The sequence below is a fragment of the Grammomys surdaster genome, unplaced genomic scaffold (assembly GCF_004785775.1).
Source record: "Grammomys surdaster isolate TR1022 unplaced genomic scaffold, NIH_TR_1.0 202, whole genome shotgun sequence".
Classification (NCBI taxonomy): Eukaryota; Metazoa; Chordata; class Mammalia; order Rodentia; family Muridae; genus Grammomys; species Grammomys surdaster.
This window is the reverse complement of record NW_021604647.1, coordinates 239,210-261,792: the sequence shown is the minus strand read 5'-3', so window position 1 is coordinate 261,792 and position 22,583 is coordinate 239,210. Positions and strand designations below refer to the sequence as shown.

General features: G+C 44.7%; 1 protein-coding gene across 1 annotated transcript in view; it reads right to left on the bottom strand.

Moving 5' to 3' along the window:
* Klhl22 (kelch like family member 22) overlaps positions 1 to 22,583 on the bottom strand; it is a 41,888-nt gene that overhangs the window by 3,842 nt on the left and 15,463 nt on the right. Inside the window, exons 3-6 of the mRNA XM_028770521.1 lie at positions 19,500 to 19,665; positions 14,058 to 14,776; positions 6,689 to 6,881; positions 586 to 819 (exon numbers count right to left, since the gene is read on the bottom strand). Coding sequence (XP_028626354.1) covers positions 586 to 819; positions 6,689 to 6,881; positions 14,058 to 14,776; positions 19,500 to 19,665 — 1,312 coding nt within the window. The remainder of the gene's footprint in view (positions 1 to 585; positions 820 to 6,688; positions 6,882 to 14,057; positions 14,777 to 19,499; positions 19,666 to 22,583) is intronic.

The window sequence follows — 22,583 nt, the reverse complement described above, 5'->3', positions numbered from 1 at the left end:
TAGGGAGAGGGAGAGGGAGAGGGAGAGGGAGAGGGAGAGGGAGGGAGAGAGAGAGAGAGAGAGAGAGAGAGAGAGAGAGAGAGAGAGAGAGACTGACTGACCAAGTATGAAACTGGAGAATGGGGTGGGGACAATTATTGGTGAGAAAACCATATTCTATTTAATTTCACTTCACTGCAGAGCCCAGGCTCGTCTGAAACTTGCAATCCTCCAGCCTCAGATTTGAGTGTTGGAGTTACAGGAATGGACTACCACACTTGGCTTGGGATGCTCTTTGACTATGAATAGTTATAAGTCACTGACAGACTGAGAACCAACAATACAAGTAGAGGGTATGAGTACTTCTCATTCTTCTCTGTGCTTTGTTAGGGTCTACAATGTGGGTTTGGGTATGTTGACTTTTTGATGCAAACATAACAACTAAAGGCACAAGGAAAACCTCTATGGAGGGCATATGTATGCATCATATGGAATGTGCGAAGGATATACACAGTGGGGAAGCTATGCATGCATGGAACCAGAGGATACAAGGAACTTCCTGGACTTCTGCTCAATTTTAAAGTGGGCAGCCTAGGCCCAGCTCACCTGGTGCACATCCCTCCTGTAGCCAGCATCATTGTTGCTGCCTCCAATCACAAACAGCTTGTCGAGGAGGGCAGCCATGCCATGCCAGGCACGTCGCACAGGCCCATCAGCCAGAGTATGCCACGTGTTGCTTCCTGGGTCATAGCAGTGTGTCTCTTTCAGGTAGTCCTGTCCTCTGCGACCACAGGTAATGTACATCTTCCCCTGCAGCGTGGTGCCTGCATGGGCATATACCTGTTTGGAGCCACCAAGAGAACCAGGAGAGGTAAGGAATGGACAAGAAGGCAGTGAGGAAGATAGTCAGGCAGTCTTTCTCCACTGAGGCTGCCACTACCCTCTGCCTGCCTGATACCACAGCAGACAAGGCTTCACCATGCAGATGTGCCATCATGTACTGGAGAACGCCCGGGATTCTATATGAATATACCCTCCTACTTGTTGACCCCTAACCTCTTTCCAACAGGGTATGTTACCTACAGACCTAGAAAGTAATCTTTGTGTTTCTTTGACTCTAAAAGGAAACATCTGGATGGGGAACAAGAAAGTCAAGGCTCACTTTCCAAGTTGCCAGAGAAGTATACCAGCAACAAAGACTTGCCCTTGGTGGCTTCAGCTGTCTACCAGCTAAGCTATCTGTTTGTAGATAGTTCCCATGCATAGGAAGTAGGCTGTAGGGAAGAAAAGGCTGAGACAAGGCATCAAATATGATTGGGTCTCCACATCCATGGGTTCATGTCTCTAGATTCAACCAAAACAAGGATAAGAAACACTGAAATCAATATGCTGGATCTGTACTGACTATGTGCAGAGGTTCAGTCTTCTGTATAAAACAGTTTACATAACATGTATATTGTACCACGCATTATAATACAGGGTGATTGAACACATGGGCTTGCAAATGAAGATGAATGTCCTACCACTGAGGCCAGCATTCTTCTTACTACTGTTGTAGTTGTTGTTTTCAGAGACAGAGTCTCCTGAATCCCAGGTTGGTCTAGAACCTGCTGTGTAGCCAAGGATGATCCTGCACCTCTCATCTCCCTAACTCCACTTCCCAATATGAGACACATTACAGGTGTGTGTGTGTGTGTGTGTGACAACAGGGTTACTTGATGCTGAAGGCTGAACTTAGGGCTTCATGCATATTAGCCAAGCACTCTACCAACTGACTTACATTCCCAGTTCCTCCCCACTCCCTCCCTTTCTTTCATTTATTCTTCTCTCATAAATCAAATGCCAACCCTAATCCCTCTTTTCCTCCCAGCTCCCACCCCACTTTTGGTGATTTTTGAGACAGTCTTACTGTGTAGTTCTGGCTATCCTGGAACTCACTCACAGTGGGTCTCGGCTCTGCTGGGATTAACGGAGTGCAGCACCACACTAGCAACCCCTACTTCTTTTTACTTTCAGAAAAGGCCTGACTTCATATTCCTTAGCCCAGGCTGGCCTTGAACTTTTTATCTTCCTGCCTCTGACTCCCAAGTAGCTGGGATTATATTTGTGCCAGAGTAGGCTTAGACCTCTAGGTTTTACACAAATACTGTTAGATTTCACTATCCTTTGGGTAGGGGTTCCTAAAACTAACCTAGTTTGGATCACAAAGGACAACTATACAAAGAACACTTCCTTTTCACTGATGGTGTATATAAGAGAGACACTAGGCTGCAATGCTCAGGGATTTTCTGCCCTTTGGCAGCTGTGTCCCTGTGGGCCACCATCTAACCATATGTGCATTCACTGACCCCCTAAGGCTTACTGACTCATACGCAAGGCCGAAAGAAGGCTCTGTGTGAGGAGAAGGAAGCACACAGGGTGCTGGAGACTCCAGGGCTGGTTACTAAAGGAGCTGGAGAGGTGCACACACAGCAGCAGCAGAGCAGGCAGAGTCTGCATCTTCTCCCATCATAGGTAGCAGTCTATAGAGGTTAATTTTCTTTTCCAATTAATAATTTTGAGATTAGTGGGTTCCCTGCTTCCTTCCAGAAGTTTCTCTACATAGTGAGGGTTTATATGACTGTACTACATCATCCAAAACAGGACGAAATGGATGTCACCCCACAACACTCCTGTCAGCACGAGCATACTCCAGGTGCTCTATGAGAGTTGAGCCAAAAGAAAAACCACTTTTGTCAAATCCAAAGGGTCCTTATACATATATGCTGACAGTGAGGTCCATTACGAGTACTCACTAAAACCAGAAACTCAAGAGAAAGTCATTCCTAAAAGGAGATCTCTCTACCCACACAGAGTCACAACTCCTGCCGTGAGTCCCTGAAGCCTAAGGAGCTTATTCTCCAACAACTCATGTGTGTCTTGTCTTTATCATTGCGTGCGCACGTGTGTGTGTGTGTGTGTGTGTGTGTGTGTGTGTATGCATGCATGCACGTGTGCCTGTGCATGAGTGTGCATGTGTGTGTGTGAGTGTGTATGTGTGAGAAGTCAATTCTCCCTTGCTCTGTGAGATCCAGGGATAAAACTTAGGATGTCAGCATCTTTATCCACTGAGCAAACCCACCAGTCATGGACTTCTGTCTTCAGAAACTTTCCTTGCCCACTTTGGACACCTGCCTATGGTCCACCACAGCAGGTGACATCAGGAGTGGGAGTGGGGGCTAGGAGGAGGCAGGGGATATCCTTGCTGTTTCTGAATAAACTTGGCTTTGGAGAATTCATCTCTCTGTTGTTCAGTTTAAGTGGACAATAATCACAACCACTTCTTTCCTGGCTCAAACTCCTGTACGGCCACTGTTTCTTCAACACTGTCTTTTCAAGAACACCATACATGAGCCAGGTGGTGCTGGTGCACACCTTCAATCCCAGCACTTGGGAAGCAGATGCAGGTAGGTGGCTCTCTTTGAGTTCCAGGCCATCCTGGTCTACAAAGTGAGTTCTAGGCCAGCCAGGGCTACATAAAGAAACCTGTCTCAGAAAACAAAAACAAACAAAAGAGAACATCATACAAATAAAATAAAATTCAAAAAATAGAATTTTTTTTGGGGGGGGGGGGTTCGAGACAGGGTTTCTCTGTGTAGCCCTGGCTGTCCTGGAACTCACTCTGTAGACCAGGCTGGCCTCGAACTCAGAAATCCGCCTGCCTCTGCCTCCCAAGTGCTGGGATTAAAGGCGTGTGCCACCACCGCCCGGCTAGAATTGTTTTAAAATAGGGTCTTTCTATCCTGGAACTCTCTATGTAGACTACACTGGCCTTAAACTCAAAGAGATTCCCTGGCTCTGCCTCTCAAGTGCTAGGATTAAAAGCATGCACCATCTCATCTAGTCTGAAAATAAAACCTTTACATCCTGGCTTTCTGTCCCTGTCCAGGTTCTCCAATATCCCCAGTTAGTTCTTTTTCCTTGCTGTGACTCTACCACAGTTTATTTAGCCATTCACCTGTTAGAGGACATCTCATTTATTCAGTTTCTGGCTATTTATCTTAAAAAGTGGCTATTAGTATTTGTGGCAAAGTCTTCATTTCTCCAGGATAAATCCCCAGCATGGCAAGCACTGGGTTGCATAGTAGCTGGAAGATGCTATGTTCTTGTAGAAAGCACACTATTTTACTTTCTCATGGGCAAGGCAGTGACACAATTGCCCCGTGTGGCATGGTCAACAGCATTTGGCGGAACAGCCACCTCCTGTCCAACGTCCTGACAGGCAGCGCTCACTGTGGCTTTGCATGCATTTCTTGTGATAAACAATGCTATTTCCTTTTGTGCTCTTCTGTCTTTTCAGAGAAATCTCTTTACCCTTTTGTTCCCTCCCACTTCCTTCTTTCTTGTTTCCTGTCTCTCTGTATAGAGCAGCTTCACACGTGTGGTTAAAGGTGCACACCCCAACACTTGTCTTGCCTTCTTCAATACTATGGCTCAGACATCTGATTTGCAGCTATGTTCTGCTACTCAGTAACTTCTTTCATAAATTCTTTTCTTAAAAAATTGGGGGTGGAGCTTGTGGGCTGGCTCTATTCCTAAAAGCACGTGCTGCCCACCCCAAGGACCCTAGTTTGATCCCTAGGATCCACATGGTGGAATGAGAGAACAAATTCCTGAAGCTGTCCTCTGGGACACTGACAGGTGCCTCTGCCACACAAGTAATGAATAAGTGCACTTTTAACAAAGAGGTCTTTTGCTAGCAAGAGTATCTGATTTTGAAAAGATCCAATTTATTGGTTTTTCTTTTTCATGTCTGAAGTGTTTGATACCAAGTCTAAAAATTCACCTAGTCTGTATCCTGACCATTTTCTTCTGTTTCATTTTGTTTTGTCCATTGGTTAAGACAGAGTCTTGCTATGTAGTTCTAGAAGTCAAGTTTGTCCCTCCCACAGCAGTCTACATGGGCAGACCAGATGGCCCTAAAAGTCTGCTGTGACTCTCCTGCATTCTCCTAGTGCAGCGATTACAGGCATGTGTCACCACACCGGGCTCCGGTGTGTTGGTTCATTTGTCTGTTTCAGTCTATCAACCACTTTGAGTGACCTCCATTTCCCTCTACCTCCATAGGCCTGGCCCAGCCCTACACCAACACAGGTCTCAGCACAGCTTCCTTATGGCTATTTTCTTCCAGGCCTTCCTCTGACACTCACTCAGATACAGTCCTCAGATAATGCATCTCCACTCAATCTCCAGAGTCCCGATTCCTCCAGAATGTTTCAGCTTTCATTTCCTTCATCTACTTATTGGAATTGTAATTAGTGTTTTCTGGGTGGTTAATTAAGTCACTGGAGCCCACCTGGTGGAGGACAATTTGCCATTTGTCACTACTGCATGCTGACACGGTAATCACTAATCTCCATGATTAGTACACAGTGATAATCTCCATGATTAGTACACAGTGATTTAATAGGGGAGGAGATGACCACATGCATGAAGGAAGGAAGGGAACTACTAGCTGCCAAAGTAAGTTGAGTGGCGTTCAAGACTGCCCCTCTGTGGCCAAGATGAAGAACTGCAGCTTTGTCCACAGCTTCAGACAGGAACCTTTCTCAAACTCCATCTCAAGAGGTCTCAGATATTTTCCATGCAAAATCTGTTCCTTTGTCCAGAACTAGGGCAGAGCTTCCTCCCTGCAAAGAAGCTAAAAAAGAGCAAGTCTTTGACATGGCTAGGAGCCTGTAGAAAGGATGACAAGAGTCAGATCTACTGTATGTGACTTGTGCAGAGAAGATCCTGATCCTCATCTATTGAGGTCGGTCTTAATCCCCAAGGATTTGAGAAGAGTGACACACGCACACGCGCACACGCACAGGCACACGCACACACGCACACACGCACACACGCACACACACACACGGCAGGTAGTAGAGAAAGTCCCACTCCAGAGATCCTGCCCAGCCCTGACAAGGGCAGAGCTTGTATGTACACCCAGGACACCATCCTGATTCTGGAGGGCCTAGGGATCCCTAAGGTGTCAGCCTGGAGCAGCCCCACACAGCTTTCCTCATAGGCTGAGGCTTCAGAGCTGATGCCAACAGGACCTGTTTTTTGCCATGAGACCCCACATGGCCAGTGGTTTGGGGCCAGGCAAAGTGCCTCAGAACTACAAAAAGACTAAGAAGCATTCCCATAAAGCATCCCCTTTGCACAATGTACATAATTTTAAACATCTCTGAAGTGGACTAAGCCACGGTACTATGTACGCTATATGTACATGATTATTATTGTCTTTAATAAAAATAGAACTTCCAAAGTATGCTGTGGCTCTGGAAGGTCCCATGACTGTTTTCCTGTAAACACCTGTGAATCAGGCTGCCCTTCACTCTCTCAGAGTCCCTCTATTTTGACATATTTAAATCTTCCAGCTTGTGTCAGCAAGAATAGGTAAGAGAAAAATTTTCCATCTACACAGAAGTATAGAGACAAGGTGAATAGTAGTCTCAACACAGGGAACTCCCAAGGGGTACGGTCTGAAGAATGAGACTGAATGCTTAATGCAAGGCCTCCTGACAGGCCCACCAACACGCTCCATACAGAATCCTAGGCTAGACAAGGCCTCCGCTTACCAGGCCTGATTTCCCTGACCCGGGACCAGGACCTTGACACCTGGGCCTTTGAGTATGGTCCATGGAAGGAAATTGGGAAGGCTCCTGTGGTAGGGCTTCCTTACCTCCTTCTTGAGTGGGGCAACATAGTCCCAGGAGTTGGTGGCAGGGTCATAGCGCTCCACAGCACTCAGGTCATTGTGGTAGTCACGGCCTGCCACAGCGTAGATGTACTTGCCCACTACACACACACACAGGTCTGCATGTTCCTGCTGCAAGGACTGGATCTGGAACCAGCGATTGTGCCTTGGGTCATACCTTTGGAGGACATAAGGACAGTATGTCACTGACTACGAGAGCTACTTCCCTTTCAGGCCTACACTTCCTACTCCCCCAGTTCTTTGCTGCAGCCTGGCCTGAACATCCTCCATCCTGGCTGTTAGGACTTGCTGACCCAGAGCCATGACTGCAGACTCATGGAACACAGCATACTCACAAGGTGGCCTCAAAATGTAGCCAGGGGTCTCCCTTTCAGGTACAGCCTCTCTAGGGTTTGTATTTACCCAAAAGTCCACCACAGGCTGCTCACAGATGTTTCTATGGCAACCTTCCTCTCACCTGTGTACAGGAAGACCAAAATTACAGCATCTCATTCAGATAGGTACACCAGCCTCCTCCAACACTGTATCATGTAAGGCCAACAAAGGTCATCTCATGCACCATCACATCCTTGTTCTTACTGATAGTAATAGGTTTCCCTAAGCCTTCTCATACATCTGAAATAACTACACTGTTCCCTGATTGGTAGCTTTCCTGACTTCTCCAGCTAGGGAAGTTGTCTCCATTCCCATCCTCTAAGGGTATCCTTGCCAAAGTGGATATGTCAACTCTCACCTTTAACTCTGGTTACCAGAGGCCAGGATTCTGAGCTTCCAGGGACCCCACTAAAGGAGATGCAACCAATTAAAGGAAAAAGATGGGGCTGACTACAAGAAGCTAGAGGGCTCTGTGCAGGACCAGGAAGGCTGCTAGGCTGAAGCACATTATGTCACACACAGAGAAAATACAGTGTCCCCCAAGACACAGCTTTGTTTCCTTGACAACTGTTTAAAAAAAAGTCTAACCCTCAAGTAACAAATATAATCTAGCCTTGCACAGAGCCAGTCCTGTCATTGCTGCCCAACCTCATTCAGCCCAGGATGTCCCTCCCTCCCTCCCTTTCCCATGTCTCTTATCCACTAAACAACCCCCACCCAGGCGCTCTCAGCTACCCAGCATACCAACATCACCTATTGGCTTCTACTGTATTTTAGATCTACATGGCTGTTCACTCAACTGTCCTCAATGAAGTCGAGCATTCCCCATGTCCTTCTGTTCCCAGCAAAACCCACCAGCAAAACCCACGCACTCTTACACTCTGACGGCCAAACATCTGAGCCCACACGTGACTCCCTCTACAACCTAAGACCACCCTCATTCCTGTTTCCTTTGCCACTCTAGGGACTGAGAAAATGGCCACTGGATGCTAGGCAACTGTTCTACTAACAAGTTACATTCCCAGCCCTCCTTTTACCTTAAAATTTTAAAAAATATTTATGTATTTTATGTATATGAATGTTCTATTTGCATATAAGACAGAGAAAAGGATGAGACAGAAGAGGGCATCAGATCCCATTATAAAAGGTTGTGAGACAACATATAAGTGCTGGGAACCAAACCCAGGACCTTTGGAAGAGCAGTAAGTAAGTTCTCTTAACAGCTGAGTCATCTCTCTAATCCTACCTTTCCAAAATTTTGAACCAGGGTCTCAGGGTCTCATGAAATTACCCTGGCAGGCTGAGAAACTTGACACCTTGTTAAATGGGGACATCTGCTGCCATTCCTGCACACTGACCTTCTTTATGGATGTACATCCCCCTCCTCTCTGGTTCAGCCAAGTCAGAAGCTATTTCCCCTACCACAGCGGAACAAGACTCTGTGGAGCTTTCCATCTGATTCTCTCTGGTCTTCAACCTTGGTTTCTTAGGCTGAAATTCTTTGGACCTTGTGGCTTCAGGCTTAAGGAGACACACACATACACACATTCCCTGAAACTGTAGGTTTATAGATTTTATTCTCTTATCTATCTGTATCTGACCTGTTCTTCCCCTCCCCTCACAAGGTCTTCTTACATGACTAAGGCTGGCGGTAAACTTGCTAAGTAGACCACAGGCCTCTAGCTCCAATCCTGCCTCAGTCCTCTAAGCACAAGGACCACAGGTATCCATGACCATGTTTAGCTGACCAAGCTCCTCTTTACTGGAATCATAGTCTAGTTTGTTTTTATTTGTATTTGTGTGTGTGTGTGTGTGTGTGTGTGTATGCGCGTGTGTGTTCATGGGCGGGTAGAAAGAGAGAGACAACACATATACCATGGCATGTATGTAAGGTCAGAGGACAACTTTGTGAAGTCTATTCTAAATCTTTGTATGGGTTCCAGGGATTGAATAGAAACTGCCAATATCACAAGGCAAGTGCTTTTACCTACTGAGCCATATCACTGGCCTCTTGCAGTTTTGTTTCTTTGTTCTTATACAGCGTCTCAGGAAACCCTCCTTGTCTCCTCCTCTCAAATACTGGGATTACAGGTGTGTACCACACAGGTCTGGCAAAATGGTTCAGTGAATAAGGATCCATCCTTTCTACTAAACCTGATGATTTGAATTCTAACCCTGGCAATATCATGGTGGAAGTAGAGAACAAACTCCTTAAAAGTTGTTCTCTGATCTCATGGGGTACGGCACATGCACACACTAAACATATGCTTTAAAAAATGTTTTGTGTGTGCTGATATGTTCCTGTATGTGCCTGTAGAGGACAAAGGTCAGCATCGAGTGTCTTCTACCACTTTCTACCTTGTATTTTAAAACAGTCTCTCACCAAACCTGGAGCTCAGTTTTGGCTTCACTGGCTGGGCAGCAAGCCCTCAGGATCTTCCTGTTTCTATCCCTGCCACATACTGGAGTACAGATGAGCACCACCTCATCTGGCTTTTATATGGGCTACAAGGATCTGAATGATCCTCATGGTTGGAAAGCAAGCTCTTTACAGACTAAGCCATCTCTCCAGCCCAAAATTCAGTATTACATGTAATTCATCTAACACTACTATGGACTGAATGCCTGTGTTCCAAAAACCACCCTTGTGAAATCCCTGACACCACCTTGACGATGCTCCGGGATTTACTCAGGTCCTGAGGATGGCGATCAAGATAGGATTAGAACTCAATAAGAAGAAGAGATGAAAGCCAGACAGTGCTGGCACACACCTTTAATCCCAGCACTCAGAAGGCAGAGGCAGGCAGATCTCTGAGTTCAAGACCAGCCTGGTATACAGAGTGAATTACAGAACAGCCAGGGCCTCCTAGAGAAACTGTCTCGAAAACCACTAAAAAGAGGAAGAGGAAGAAGAAGAGGAGGAGGAAGAAGAGGAAGAAGAGGAAGAAGAGGAGGAGGAGGAGACAACGAGACAGTCTCTCTACTACATGAAGACACAGCAAGAAAGGGTCCTCACCAGACTCAACCAGCTGACATTCACGAACCAAGATTATGAGAAACAGGTGTTTAGTAGTTAAGCCACTTACTCTGTAGTATTTGTTATAGCAGCCAAAGTTTTCTGAGATAATAATTTTAATTCACATATTTGAATTGCCAAACTATTATAAATTGACTATGTTCAAACATGTTCTAGGTCTTTGTCAAATTTAGCAAGTTGTTTTTTTCTTCTGTATTTCCATTACTGTTAGTGGTGTGATGGGGCATATACTGAAGAACCAGGGGTTAAACCTAGAGCTCTTTGCATGCTATCAGAGTTCTATTACTGAATTTTATCATCTCCAGCCCACCATTCTCCTTTTGTTTGAAGTAAGGTCTCACTGTGTAGCCCTGACTGGCCTGGAACTCACAGAGATCTGCCTGTCTCTGTCTCCCAGGACTATGATTAAAGGTAAGAACCACAAAATGTGGCTTCCAGCCTTCTTTTCAGTATTTTGTGACAGTGTCTGACTAAGTTGCCCAGGCTGGATCTTAACTCATTCAGTAGCCCAGGCAGATCTTGAACTGGTAATCTTCCTGCCTCAGCCTCTTAAACAACAAGAATGATAGGTCCAACTATTACTGTTTTAAAGTCTAATAGAATTTTAAAGGCACATGGAAATACTTAAGAGAAAAACCCAAAATACTACTTTAATTTATCCAGCTACGGCTATGAAAAATATACAAAAAATGACATGGGTAACTCCTATGGTTTGGATAAATGCCCTCCAAAGGTCTGTATATAAAGACCTTGTGTTGCCTAGTTTTATGTTGACACAAGGTAGAGTCATCAGAGAGGAAGCTTCAACTGAAAAAAAAAAATGTTTTCATAACAGGCAAGCCCATAGGGCATTTTCTTTTTTTTTTTTTTTTTTAAAGATTTATTTATTTATTTCATATATGTGGGTACACTGTCGCTGTCTTCAGACACACCAGATCTTATTACAGATGGTTGTGAGCCACCATGTGGTTGCTGGGAATTGAACTCAGGACCTCTTGAAGAGCAGTCAGTGCTCTTAACCGCTGAGCCATCTCTCCAGCCCGGGGCATTTTTTTAATTAGTAATTGATGTGAGAGGACGCACCTCATTGTGCACGGGGTTACCCCTAGACTGGTTGTCCTGGCTTCTGTAAGTCAGGCTAAGAAAACCATAGACGGCAAGCTAGTAAGTAGCACCCCTCCATGGCCTCTAAATCACTTCCTGCCCTGTTTGAATTCCTGCGCTCACTGCTTTTGATGATGAACTGTTATATGGAACTATGAGTGAAATAAACTATGCATTCCCAATGTCCTTTGTATATGGTGTTTCATCACAGTAATAGTAACCCTAAGATAGGCCTGATCCTCAGGGTGACTGTTTGGGGAGGTATTGTAGACCTGCTTGGATCACTGATAAACACACTCAAGGGATAGTGAAACCTATTATAGTTGTGCATGCCTCCTATTGTAGCATTAGGGAAGCAGAGGCAGAGCATCACTACAAGTTCAAAGCCAACCTGGTCTATGTAGAGTTCTGTGCCAGCCAGGACTGCAGAATAAGACAACCAACACCCTACCACCCACCACCCACCCCTCACCCTTTGGGATTTTGAGACAGGGTTTCTTGGTTAACCCTGGCTGTCCTGGAACTCACTCTGCAGACCAGGCTGGCCTCAAATTCAGAGATCTGCCTGCCATTGCCCCCTGAGTACTAGGATTAAAGGAGTGCATCAGTATCACCACCCTACTTTTTCTCTTGTTTTTTTTTTTTTTCTTTTTCTTTCTTTTGTAAGACCCTGCTTTTAAACAACACTGTGTAGCTCTGAATCCCTGCTTCCTCCTGTGTCCTGGACCACAGTGTGACAACAGGCTCAGTGCTCCCTTCCCTACCGTCTATCCTCACACAGGACAAACCAGTAGGAAGACCCCATATATTGCATGAGCTTGGACTTTAAACTCCTCAAAGTATACAGTAAATAAACGTTTTCTATTTATCAACTAGTTACTTTAGATATTTCACAGTAGTGATACGAAGCCAATTCACTTGTATATATGAATTCAAGGAAAGAAAATAAAAGAACCAGTAGAAACAAAGACAAAATCAATTTGTTTCACAAGACAATGTCTTACAGTTTCAACATCAGAGTTCTAGGACATACCTGCTATGTCCTCAGATTGCAAAACTTTATCTACTTTAAAATATTGTTTTCTTATATTCTAAGAGCTTATAGATTTTAAATCTGGTAAAATACAAATAGAAAAAAAGAAACAAACTCAGAAAAATCTACTTTAGGGATTCAGCCACTGTGATTTCCCAGCAATCGGGAGATGAAGGCAGAATGGATATGTATTTAAGGTCATCCTCACTACTCAGTCAGTGTGAGTTTGACCAAAAAACAAAGACAACAACACACAAGTGCTGGGGTGGACTCCAGGGCCTTATTCATGCACGGGAAGCATTCAATACTGAGCTGCACCCTCTGCTTTGCAAAGTTTGAAATGGCTAGGAAGTAAGCTAAGCTTCCATTCAGCAGAGATGACAGATACCCTAGTCAGCTGGCAGGGAGGACCTGGCCCTACTGGCCACAGCAACCTTGTAAATTCCTGTTCCTTTCATCCAACCTGCTGTGATCCAAGTTCAGCTCCCAGCTGTCAGTGCTCTGGAGAGATCTGCTTTGCAGCTCTGAATAGCTAAGGCAGGGCAGTCTGGCCTTAACCCCACAGCTAGAAGCAGAGCCCTGTAAGAAAGAAGCTTGCAGGCTTGACCTGAGGGAAGCCAAATTTAGCCATACTCACTGGAGACAGTATTCAGTCAGAAAGGAAGTGAATCATTTCCTTCTTTTTGAACTCTGCCATTCCAACCATCTAATCCTTATGTATTATGGGTAGGTTTAAGTCTCATCAGCTTATCAAAGGTGACTGCTCCCTAAGGCCAGGAGGACAGAAATGACCAAGAAATGCCTGTTTTCCTCCTGGTCAGTATCATCGTGCATGCTTGATTCATGTGGCAGGGCCAGAGTAGAATCCAGCCTCACCCTTAGAGCCAAAAACAGAGCTTGTGCATCAAAGTGACCTGCATCAGCACCCAGCCTAGAGCTGCTCTCTAACACATCGTCTTAGCTTGTGGTGGGCACTGGGGATGGCAGGGTTTCCCACATACACCAAGGTATAATGAAGAGGCCCCTTAGAATCCATTGGTAGCTGGAGACTTAAACTAACGTCTGTTGTTGGGTCCAAGGAAATGGATCTCTGGGATCATAGCTAGAAGCAACCTGCAGATCAAAGCAGTCCACAAAAGCCCTCAAGAAAAACTGCCTTCTCACAGAGTTTCTATTGAGTACATACTCATCTGACTACAGGCCCAAGGGGGAATTTAGTGAAGGTTCAATGATGCTTACTGGTCCTTCCCACTCCTCTGTACTCAGATGTGGGCTCTAGCAGGCAGCATCTGGAAGACATCCTGGCTGGCAATTTGGAGAAAAAAAGCAGAGGAAACCAGCACAGAAATTGAAAAAAAAAGATACTGAAGAGGCAGACTGAAGATGGCAGGAACAGCTGCCCCAGCCCCTTACTGAGTAATAATGCATGCTCCCTGAGCACAGGCAGCCAGAGTGACCTTCTGTAGACAGCAAGGATAGGTGACTGTGCTTCAGGGTGACTGAGTTTCTGGATAGCAGGGTCAGAGGGCAAGAAAGCAATTCTGATGCCCTTTTCCTTATTTCACTGTGGTCCACTTTGTCTGGATTCATCTGGACTTCATTACATGACACAGGAATACCCCAGAAAAGCTGTAACACTCATATAAAAGGCAGATGCAGGAACCAGGTCTGTAGTGATGTGCGCCCTTGATAACGTGTCCCCCGAACAGCCCGCATAACCCACAACTCCTGCATCACGGAGCTGTCTAACGATAAAGGCCATGATGATAAGTGCCCTTTCGTACCTCCAGCATCGGGACTCAGCTCGGAATCCTTGGACATTATTGTCCCCTCCAATTAAGTACACGAAGTTGTTGAGCACTGCAATGCCCTGGTTGGACATTCGGGGCGCCAGAGAGGCAGTGAAGTGTTTCCACTCTCCCAGTAGGGGATTCAGGTACTTGGCCTGGTCACTGAGAATTGTAGACGGTGTGGAGTGAATGCCCCCAAAGCCCACAACACACTGGAAGTCCGAGCGAAGCTCTGTCTGTGGGCCCTGAAGGCTGGGCTGTAGGCTTTCATTCCGGTGGTACATAAGGGCACTGGCCACTGTGTCCCTCAGTGGGCTAGGACCAAGCTTGTCATGCAGCCGCTGGAGGACCTCAGCTTCCATCAGGGGAAAACGCACAGTCTCTAGGAGCTTGGGGGGCTCATGCAGTGAGATCTGGTCAGCCTGCACCTGCTCCAGAGAATAATGGTAGAGCAAGGCCCCTTCGTACACTTCAGTCTCACAGGAAACCTCCAGGCGATTGCTGCTGAGGAGAGAGTAGACCTTCTCTAAGGGAAGCTGGCGGTACTTGTCAGTTCTTGAGAAGGCCACAAAGTTTTTGAGGATGTAGGTATCTAGCTGTTGGGTCAGACGGTTCAAGTCAAAGAGCTCTGCCAGCCGGTAGACATCAAGGATGTTCTCCTCATCTACCCAGGACATGAGGAAGTCACAGCAGAAGTGGATAATTTCTGGTATCTGTAAAAAGAAGGATACCCACTCAAGCTTGAGCTGGAGGATTGCATCTGGGTATGAAAGACAGGATGACAGCACAAGTAAGGCATACAGAGCTGGCTGTCCCTGTAGCTGGCCTTCTAGGACTGGGGGAAGCAAAGTGGGATGTTTCCTCAACCGTTCCCAACATTTTCTGATAGAAAATTGGAACTTCCGGCAGGCTTAGTTTAGAACCTGCCATGGTAGTAACACAGGGCATGTTCTTAACTTCAGAGCCTCGATCCCCATTTACAAACAAGGGTAAAGTAGTAAGGAACAGCCAGAGGACCAGCACAAACACCACTTAGCACACAGGAATTCTGATATATATCACCTGCTTTTAGATCAAAAGTCTGAGTGCAAAGGAAGCAGGATATGTCACAGACTGGAAGGAGCCTGTGGCCACTCCCTGCCACTAGCACTCTCTAGAAGAGCCAAGGTGCTGCGATCAATATATACCTGGCTCTTTTCTTCTGTTAAAATTCTCTGAACAACCACATCAGCTGGAACTGCAGAGCAGGCCCCACCATTGTCACTTAATACTACACACAGAACTATCAGCAAGGTGTCTCCAGACATTCACCAGCACCAGTGCCAAGACCCAAATTCAGAATTCTTGAAAACCTGTGAAACCATCCTGGGGCCTCAGCCTGAGCTGAGAAACCCACTCTACTCCAGTGAGTACAAGATTCCCAGGTGGCAGCATTACCTGTCCCTAGTTGCATAGCACTGGAGGGCGGGAGGGAAGGCAGACCACAGAGGCACTGAGGAAGGAGGAAGATGAGAATCAGACAACAGAGACAAAAGGAAAGTTTCCCGCACAGCAAATTAGGTACAGCTAAAAAAGAAAAGTCTTGTATGTATGTATGTATGTATGTATGTATGTATGTATGTTTGTATTTTTTATTTGTATGAGTACACTGCAGCTGTCTTCAGACACACACTAGAAGAGTGAGTGCATTGGATCCCATTACAGATAGTTGTGAGCCATCATGTGGTTGCTGGGAATTGAACTCAGGACCACTGGCAGAGTAGTCAGTGCTCTTAACTGCTGAGCCATCTCTGCAGCCCCAAGTCTTTTATTTTTAAATAAGACCTTACTAAGTAGCCCAGGCTGGCCTCAAATTCACAGTAGCATGTCTCAGCCTCCCAAGTGCTGAGATTAAACACACCATTACATCTAATATATTTTTTAGGAAAACAAGATTTTGGATTCTCGCCAAAAATAAAAATACAGGTTGTGGCTCTCTTTACAGGTTCTACTTCAGAGGGTAAAACTGCCTATAGACTATATATCTAGATTTTTGTTTGAGATAAAGTCTTGCTATGTAGGGTCTAAGCTGCCCTCAAACTCACTGTATACATCAGCCTAGCCCCAGACTAACTATGTAGATGATTTTTCCTGTCTCCAATCCTGGGGTGCCCAGATTACAAGTGTGCCTTACCACAGCAGGTTTTGTTGTTGTTTTTTATTTTTTGAGACAGGGTCTTACTATGTAGCCCTGTCTGTCCTGGAACTTACTCTGCAGACTGGGCTGACCTTGAACTCATAGATCCCTCCTGTCTCTGCCTCCCAAGTGCTAGGATTAAAGGTGTGTTCCTCCATACCCACCCGGCTTTACCACCTCCCTCCCTCTGTATAGGACTTTATAACAACTACTTGTGTAGCACTTAATTGATATGGCATTAGAGCAATCTTGAGATGATCTAAGGCATTCATGGAGCACTTAGGTAAGCCATACACCAACTGACATCCCATTTTACAGAAGGCCTATCGACCTATGTACTCTGCTATCCACAGAGAACCCTGGGACCAGTTCTCTGAGGGAACCAACTCATGCTCACTTGCCAGATGATACAGCATAGGCTGAATAGACACCTGCAAACAAGCAGAGAAATGTATGCCCATTGCTGGGTTCTCCAGGTTCTCTGTGGTTCCTGGACATCTTCATTTGCCATTGTTTAATTCCATAGCCAGCTCTTCTAGTCCTCCTCTTTTCCCTAAAATACTAGTTCTGCCAAAGGCCTGAGCTTTGAAGACAAGGCAGATTGTAAGAGCCAATGGCCCTGAGTGGGAATGAGCAGTGCCACCCTAGAAATAACCCAGCCCCTTGCACCAAGGGGATCTTGCACCAAGATCCCTTGCAGTGTGGAATCCCAAATAGCTGACACAGCTGAGGCTCATCTAGTATAGGATCCCCAACCAAACAGACTCAGAATGGAACACACTTCTCTAGAGCAAGCTGATCAGGTGATTTTGCTAGGATTCAGATCCACATTTCTAGGGGCACTGTGAAGTTCTATTGCAGGATATAACAAATGGGAACAAACCACCAGCTGCAATGACCAAACTTGATTGCAGATTCCACCAAGTTCTATCAAGTAAAACTTGATACACAGCAATACTGCATGTTCAGAACATTGCAGAAATGCCCTCGCACATCTTCCCCTCCTTCCTGATCAGCCTATCATTGCAATTGATGGTAGGAGGCCATCCTCCCTCACCATGCTAGCTTGATATTAGCTTACCCAATGGGCCTCAGCCTCAACTTCCCACTCACAGGCCTTCTGTGGGACTGAGCACTGTGTCCTCCCCCTGAAGAAGCTGTTGGGGCCCTCTCTCTGACCTCTTTGCTGAATCCAGGTGGGGAGATTGGGGTTTCTTCATTAGCTGCTCTCTGCCCCTTCAGCTCTAGGCAGCTTTCTGGGCCCACCTCCCCTTCCCTGCTGTTCCCATAGACCTCTTGGCTCTTTAGTTGGAGGGAACCACCAGGGTTCTTCTTCTCTTCGTCCTTCCCACTCCTTACAACTGCTTTCCCTAAAAGTTAGTTTTGAACTTTTTATTTAAGGAAACAATATGAAAGAAACCTAAAAGTATATATTTTATATATTAGAAAAATTTTTAAAGGCCGGACGGTGGTGGCACACGCCTTTAATCCCAGCACTTGGGAGGCAGAGGCAGGCGGATTTCTGAGTTCGAGGCCAGCCTGGTCTACAGAGTTCCAGGACGGCCAGGGCTACACAGAGAAACCCTGTTTCAAAAAACAAAACAAACAAAAAAACAAAAAAAAATTAAAAAAGATTTTATTTGTATGAGTGTTTGCCTACAAGAAAACCTAGGTTCCGTTTCCAGGACCCTCATGTGTTCACAGCTATCCCTAACTCCAACTCTATCTGATACCATTTTCTGATCTTTAGGTATGAGGCGCACACATGGGACAGGCAAAACACTCATACACATAAAATAAACCTAAAAAAAGGTTTGGTTTTTTTTTGTTTTGTTTTGTTTTAAAAAGATTAGATACTGCTCTTACAGAGAACCTGGGCTTGATTTTCACTACCCACATGGAAGCTAACAACATTTGTAACCCCAGTTCTAGTATCATTTTCTTCTTGTCTCTGCCAGAATCAGACATTCATGTTCACATACATATACATACATACATACATACATACATACATACATACATACATACATACAAGAAAAGTATAAAACATACAAAAAATAAAAATAATGAAGAAAAAAGGGACAATGCACTATGGTATGTGTATGGTACCAGGTAATGAGGTAGTTGAGGTAGTTGAGGCCAGATTGTGAATTTAAGGCTGTGTGTGTGTGTGTGTGTGTGTGTGTGTATGTGTGTGTAATACAGAAAGACTGTTTATAAAAATAAAATAAGAGTTTTAGAAAAGAGTAAACAAACACAGCTGGTGGGCAGGAAAAGATTGTGTGTATTGCAGGGTATAGGATTTTCAAAGTCACTAGACATCACAGAACACAGGCCATGTCAAACACGAACCTCCGGTTGGACAGCTTGTGATTTTTTTTTTTTTTTCCATACAGGGAAATCAGGTCAGAGGAAGGGAACAGCAAAGAAGGAAAGGACAAGCAAGGAATGTTGGTTCATGCCAGTAATCCCAGCACTCTGGAGGCTGAAGCAGGACTGATGCCATGACATTAGGCATCCTAAACTACATATACTCTAGGCCAGACTGCTCGATAGTGAGATTGTTTCAAAAACTGGAGAAAAGATGGGCCTAGAGAGATGGCTCAGTGGTTAAGAGCACTGGCTGCTACAGAAGACTCTGGGTTTGATTCTCAACAACTACATAGCAGATTACAACCATCTATAACTCCAGTTTCAGGGGACCCAACATCTTCTTCTGGCCTCCACAGGTACTAAACACATATGTCACACAGACAGGCAAAATACTCCTACACATAAAATAAAATAAATAAACCTTAAAACAGGGGATGGGGGCTGATAAGATGGTTCCACTTTAAAAGTACATGTTATTCCTGAAGAAGACCCAGTTCAAATCCCAGCACCCACATGGGGGCTCACAATCATCCATATCTCCAGTTCCAATGGATCCAATGCCCTCTTCTGACATGGCTCATATACATCTAATGATATGGCACACATACATACATGTAGGCAAAATGCTCATACATATAAAATTTAAAAAGTCATTTTTTTTTAAGTAGGAAAGAGTCAAGGGCAGAAGAAGAGGGCAGGCTAGGAAATTTGGGGGCACTCTGCTTCAGTTCCCAAGGCTCAACAGCAAAGTGCCCTTCCTGATCCATAATATCCCTTATTACTTAGTATTCCTGCCCTCTTGACCTACCTTACACCAGCAGCCATCACAGGTGTCTGGTGAAGCCCCCCACAGGTCTGAGTCTTCCTGACTAAAAGGCAACTCTCACCTGAAGTTGACAGGCAGCAACCAGAGTCTCCTGCACATTACTCAGGCTAAGTTCTAGTTCAGAAGTGTATATGAAGTGTAGGATTTGGCACATGGCATTGTAAGACACACCGTGGATCAAGACCTCTTCCTGCTCCATCTCCTTCAATCCCCCAGCAAACATTCCTCTGTAAGACAAAGAGACAATGCACTGAGAGTTACTCAGTCAGGACTTGAATGTGAGCCACAAAAAGCATTCAGAAGGAACCAAGAGTCAGTGGTGGGGCTGGCCGGATAACAGTCTGCATGTGGAAACACTGATTGTTCTGTGCTCTGAATAAACAGTTTGAAAGGGGGAGTGAGTCTATGGAAGGAGCCTGACCAAGCTGGGCACCCCACCTGGGAATCACTTGGCTCCCTTTCCATGGTCTCAGGAGCTCTACATGCACTTTCTGGGAGCAGGCCAGTACTTCGTCTGCCTGTTGCATCATCTACTGGTACTCTCAAGTCAGACAGCAATAATTAAAGTTTGAAAAGAATGTGATGATGGCAAATAAGTAATAAATGAGAATCACTGCATTCCATATATTGAATAAGTGCTTACTACATGTTGACTATCGAAACAGTACAGAAAGAAAAAAGTAAGGGGATATAGAAAGGAGAAACGCCTTCCACATGAGATCTAGTTTGCATTTCTTGTTGACAGTCAAGAAGCTTCAATATAACTGGTAAGGCAAAATTGTCTACAGAGGTATTATACATTTTCCTAAAGACATCACAAAGAAAGATATTAAAAACAACAAATAAGCCAGGTGTATTGGCACACACCTTTAGTCCTAGCACTTAGAGGCACAGGCAGATATAATGAGTGTGAGGCCAGACTGGTCTATATAATAAGTTCCAGGACAGTCAGAGCTATATAGAAGAAGCCTGTCTCAAAAACAAAACAAAACAAAACACCAACAAGAGGGCTAGAGAGATGTCTCTGTGGTTAAGAGCACTGGCTGCTCTTCCAGAGGTCCTGAGTTCAATTCCCAACAACTGCATGGTGGCTCACAATCATCTATAGTGTAATCTGATGCCCTCTTCTGGTGTGCAGGTGTATATGCAGATAGAGAATGCATACATTAAAAACAAACAGTAAATGAATTATGCATGCTTAAGACCCGATTATTTGAAACCTTGAGTTTAACCAGCTAAGGGCCTGCTGACAGACTGATTCTAGGAGGACAGAAGACCCTTTGCTAGGCAAAGCAGTTGGGTAGATAAAGAAAACTTCAGTAGGAACTGGTTTAAACAAAACAGTTGGGAGTCCTGCCATGTCACATTAAGGCACTCAAGTAGAGATGCTGATCAGGTATTACAAGAGGCAAATGCCCAGACCAACCATGTTTTTATTACTGTATGGTAAAAGTTCTGAGCCTACTTACAGGTTAAAAATCTACTAAACCCCACCATCCCTGAGCCCCCAAACCCACCAATCCCTGAGCACAAAGTTCGACCAATATCTAGGCTCTGCTTGAAATTGCACCAGTCCCCACCCTGGAGAACTACCCACACACACCAGAAACCCTATAATGCCTGCCTCCTGCTCAGCTTCCTGCTGCTTCTCCCCAAGCAGAGGCAACCACCTTCTTGTGTCTTTTCAATAAATCTCTTGTGTGGCGTTTGTTGTGCAGTATGGCTTTGTGGTATTCCTTGGTTCAGAACTGCCAGGATACTTTTCCCTTCAGAGTGTTGACACTTAAACAATTACTGTCACCATCATTTTATTATTTTGTGTTGCTAGAGTAGGACAGGAGTTCTCACAAGCTTCCTACTACTGAGCTACACTTCCAGCCCTAAGATGGAAGACTAAATAGCTTAACCAGCAACTTTGAGAACTACTTTGACCTTTCACCTATATTTTAACAATGTAACAAGTATAGCTACAGACTTAAAGATAATATTACTCTGCTACAACGTGTTTCCAACTAGAAATGGTCCAAGACAGAAGTTTGAGATTGCCTGGGTGTGGTGATGCACACTTTTAATCCCAGCACTGGGTAGAAGAAGCAGACGGTTCTCTGAATTCGAGACCAGCCTAGTCTACAGATGGAGTTCCAAGACAGCCAGGGCTACAAAGAGAAATTCTGTCTTGGAAAAACAAACAAAACAAAACCCAAAACTGAGAAGTTGAGATGGCAATGATATATATATATATATATATATATATATATATATATATATATATATATATATATATATATATGTTTCTTATTCACATTAGTGGTGATGGAGGAGTCAAGGCACACCTTTAGTCCTAGCACTTGGAAGGCAGAGGCAGGAGGATCTCTGAGTTTGAAAGCCAGCTTGGTCTATAGAGTAAGTTTTATGACATCTAAAGAAACCCTGTCTCAAAAGAAAAAACTACAACAAAACCAAAAATAAACAAAAAAAGGTATCTTCTGCTGGGTGCACAGTCTGAAATATTTATTAATATTATTTTGTGGCCCTTGTGTTATTATAATCATGTGACAATAAAGTCTGTGATTTTTTTTTTTTTTTTAAAAAGATCTGAGCCAAGTATGGTAGTACATGCCTTTGATCCCAGTACTTGGGAGGCAGCCTGGTTTAACATTCCACTTCTGGGCTGGTCAAGTGACTCAGTGAGACCAAATCCCCCAAAATTAATTAATTAACTAATTAAGTAAGTACTTAAAATCTATAAAAAGTTGTGGTGAAATCTCTCTAGCACTTGTCTCCTAGCCTAAGGCTGGCTTGTATTTCCAAACCCCCAAGGTCACCCCAGGGGCAGGAGGACTCTGCATTTTACTTTGCTTTTATTTTAGACACATCTGTGTAAGCTTAGCTTTTTCAAATCCTACTTTTAATATGGGTTGTTGAATGTTTTAACCTCCCTTCTAGCCCATTACCCACCAGAAGTAGTGGAAAAGAAAGGTTATTAGGATATAGGGGAAGTGGACCTGTTTAGAAATTGTTCTTTGTAGCAAATTCAGTCTGCTTTGTCAGGAAATCAGTTCAGTTCACAGGATGTAGCAGCAGCAGCAGCTCGATCCACTCACAAATACTTCATGAATATACCAGCAGTCCAGTTTAGTAGTGT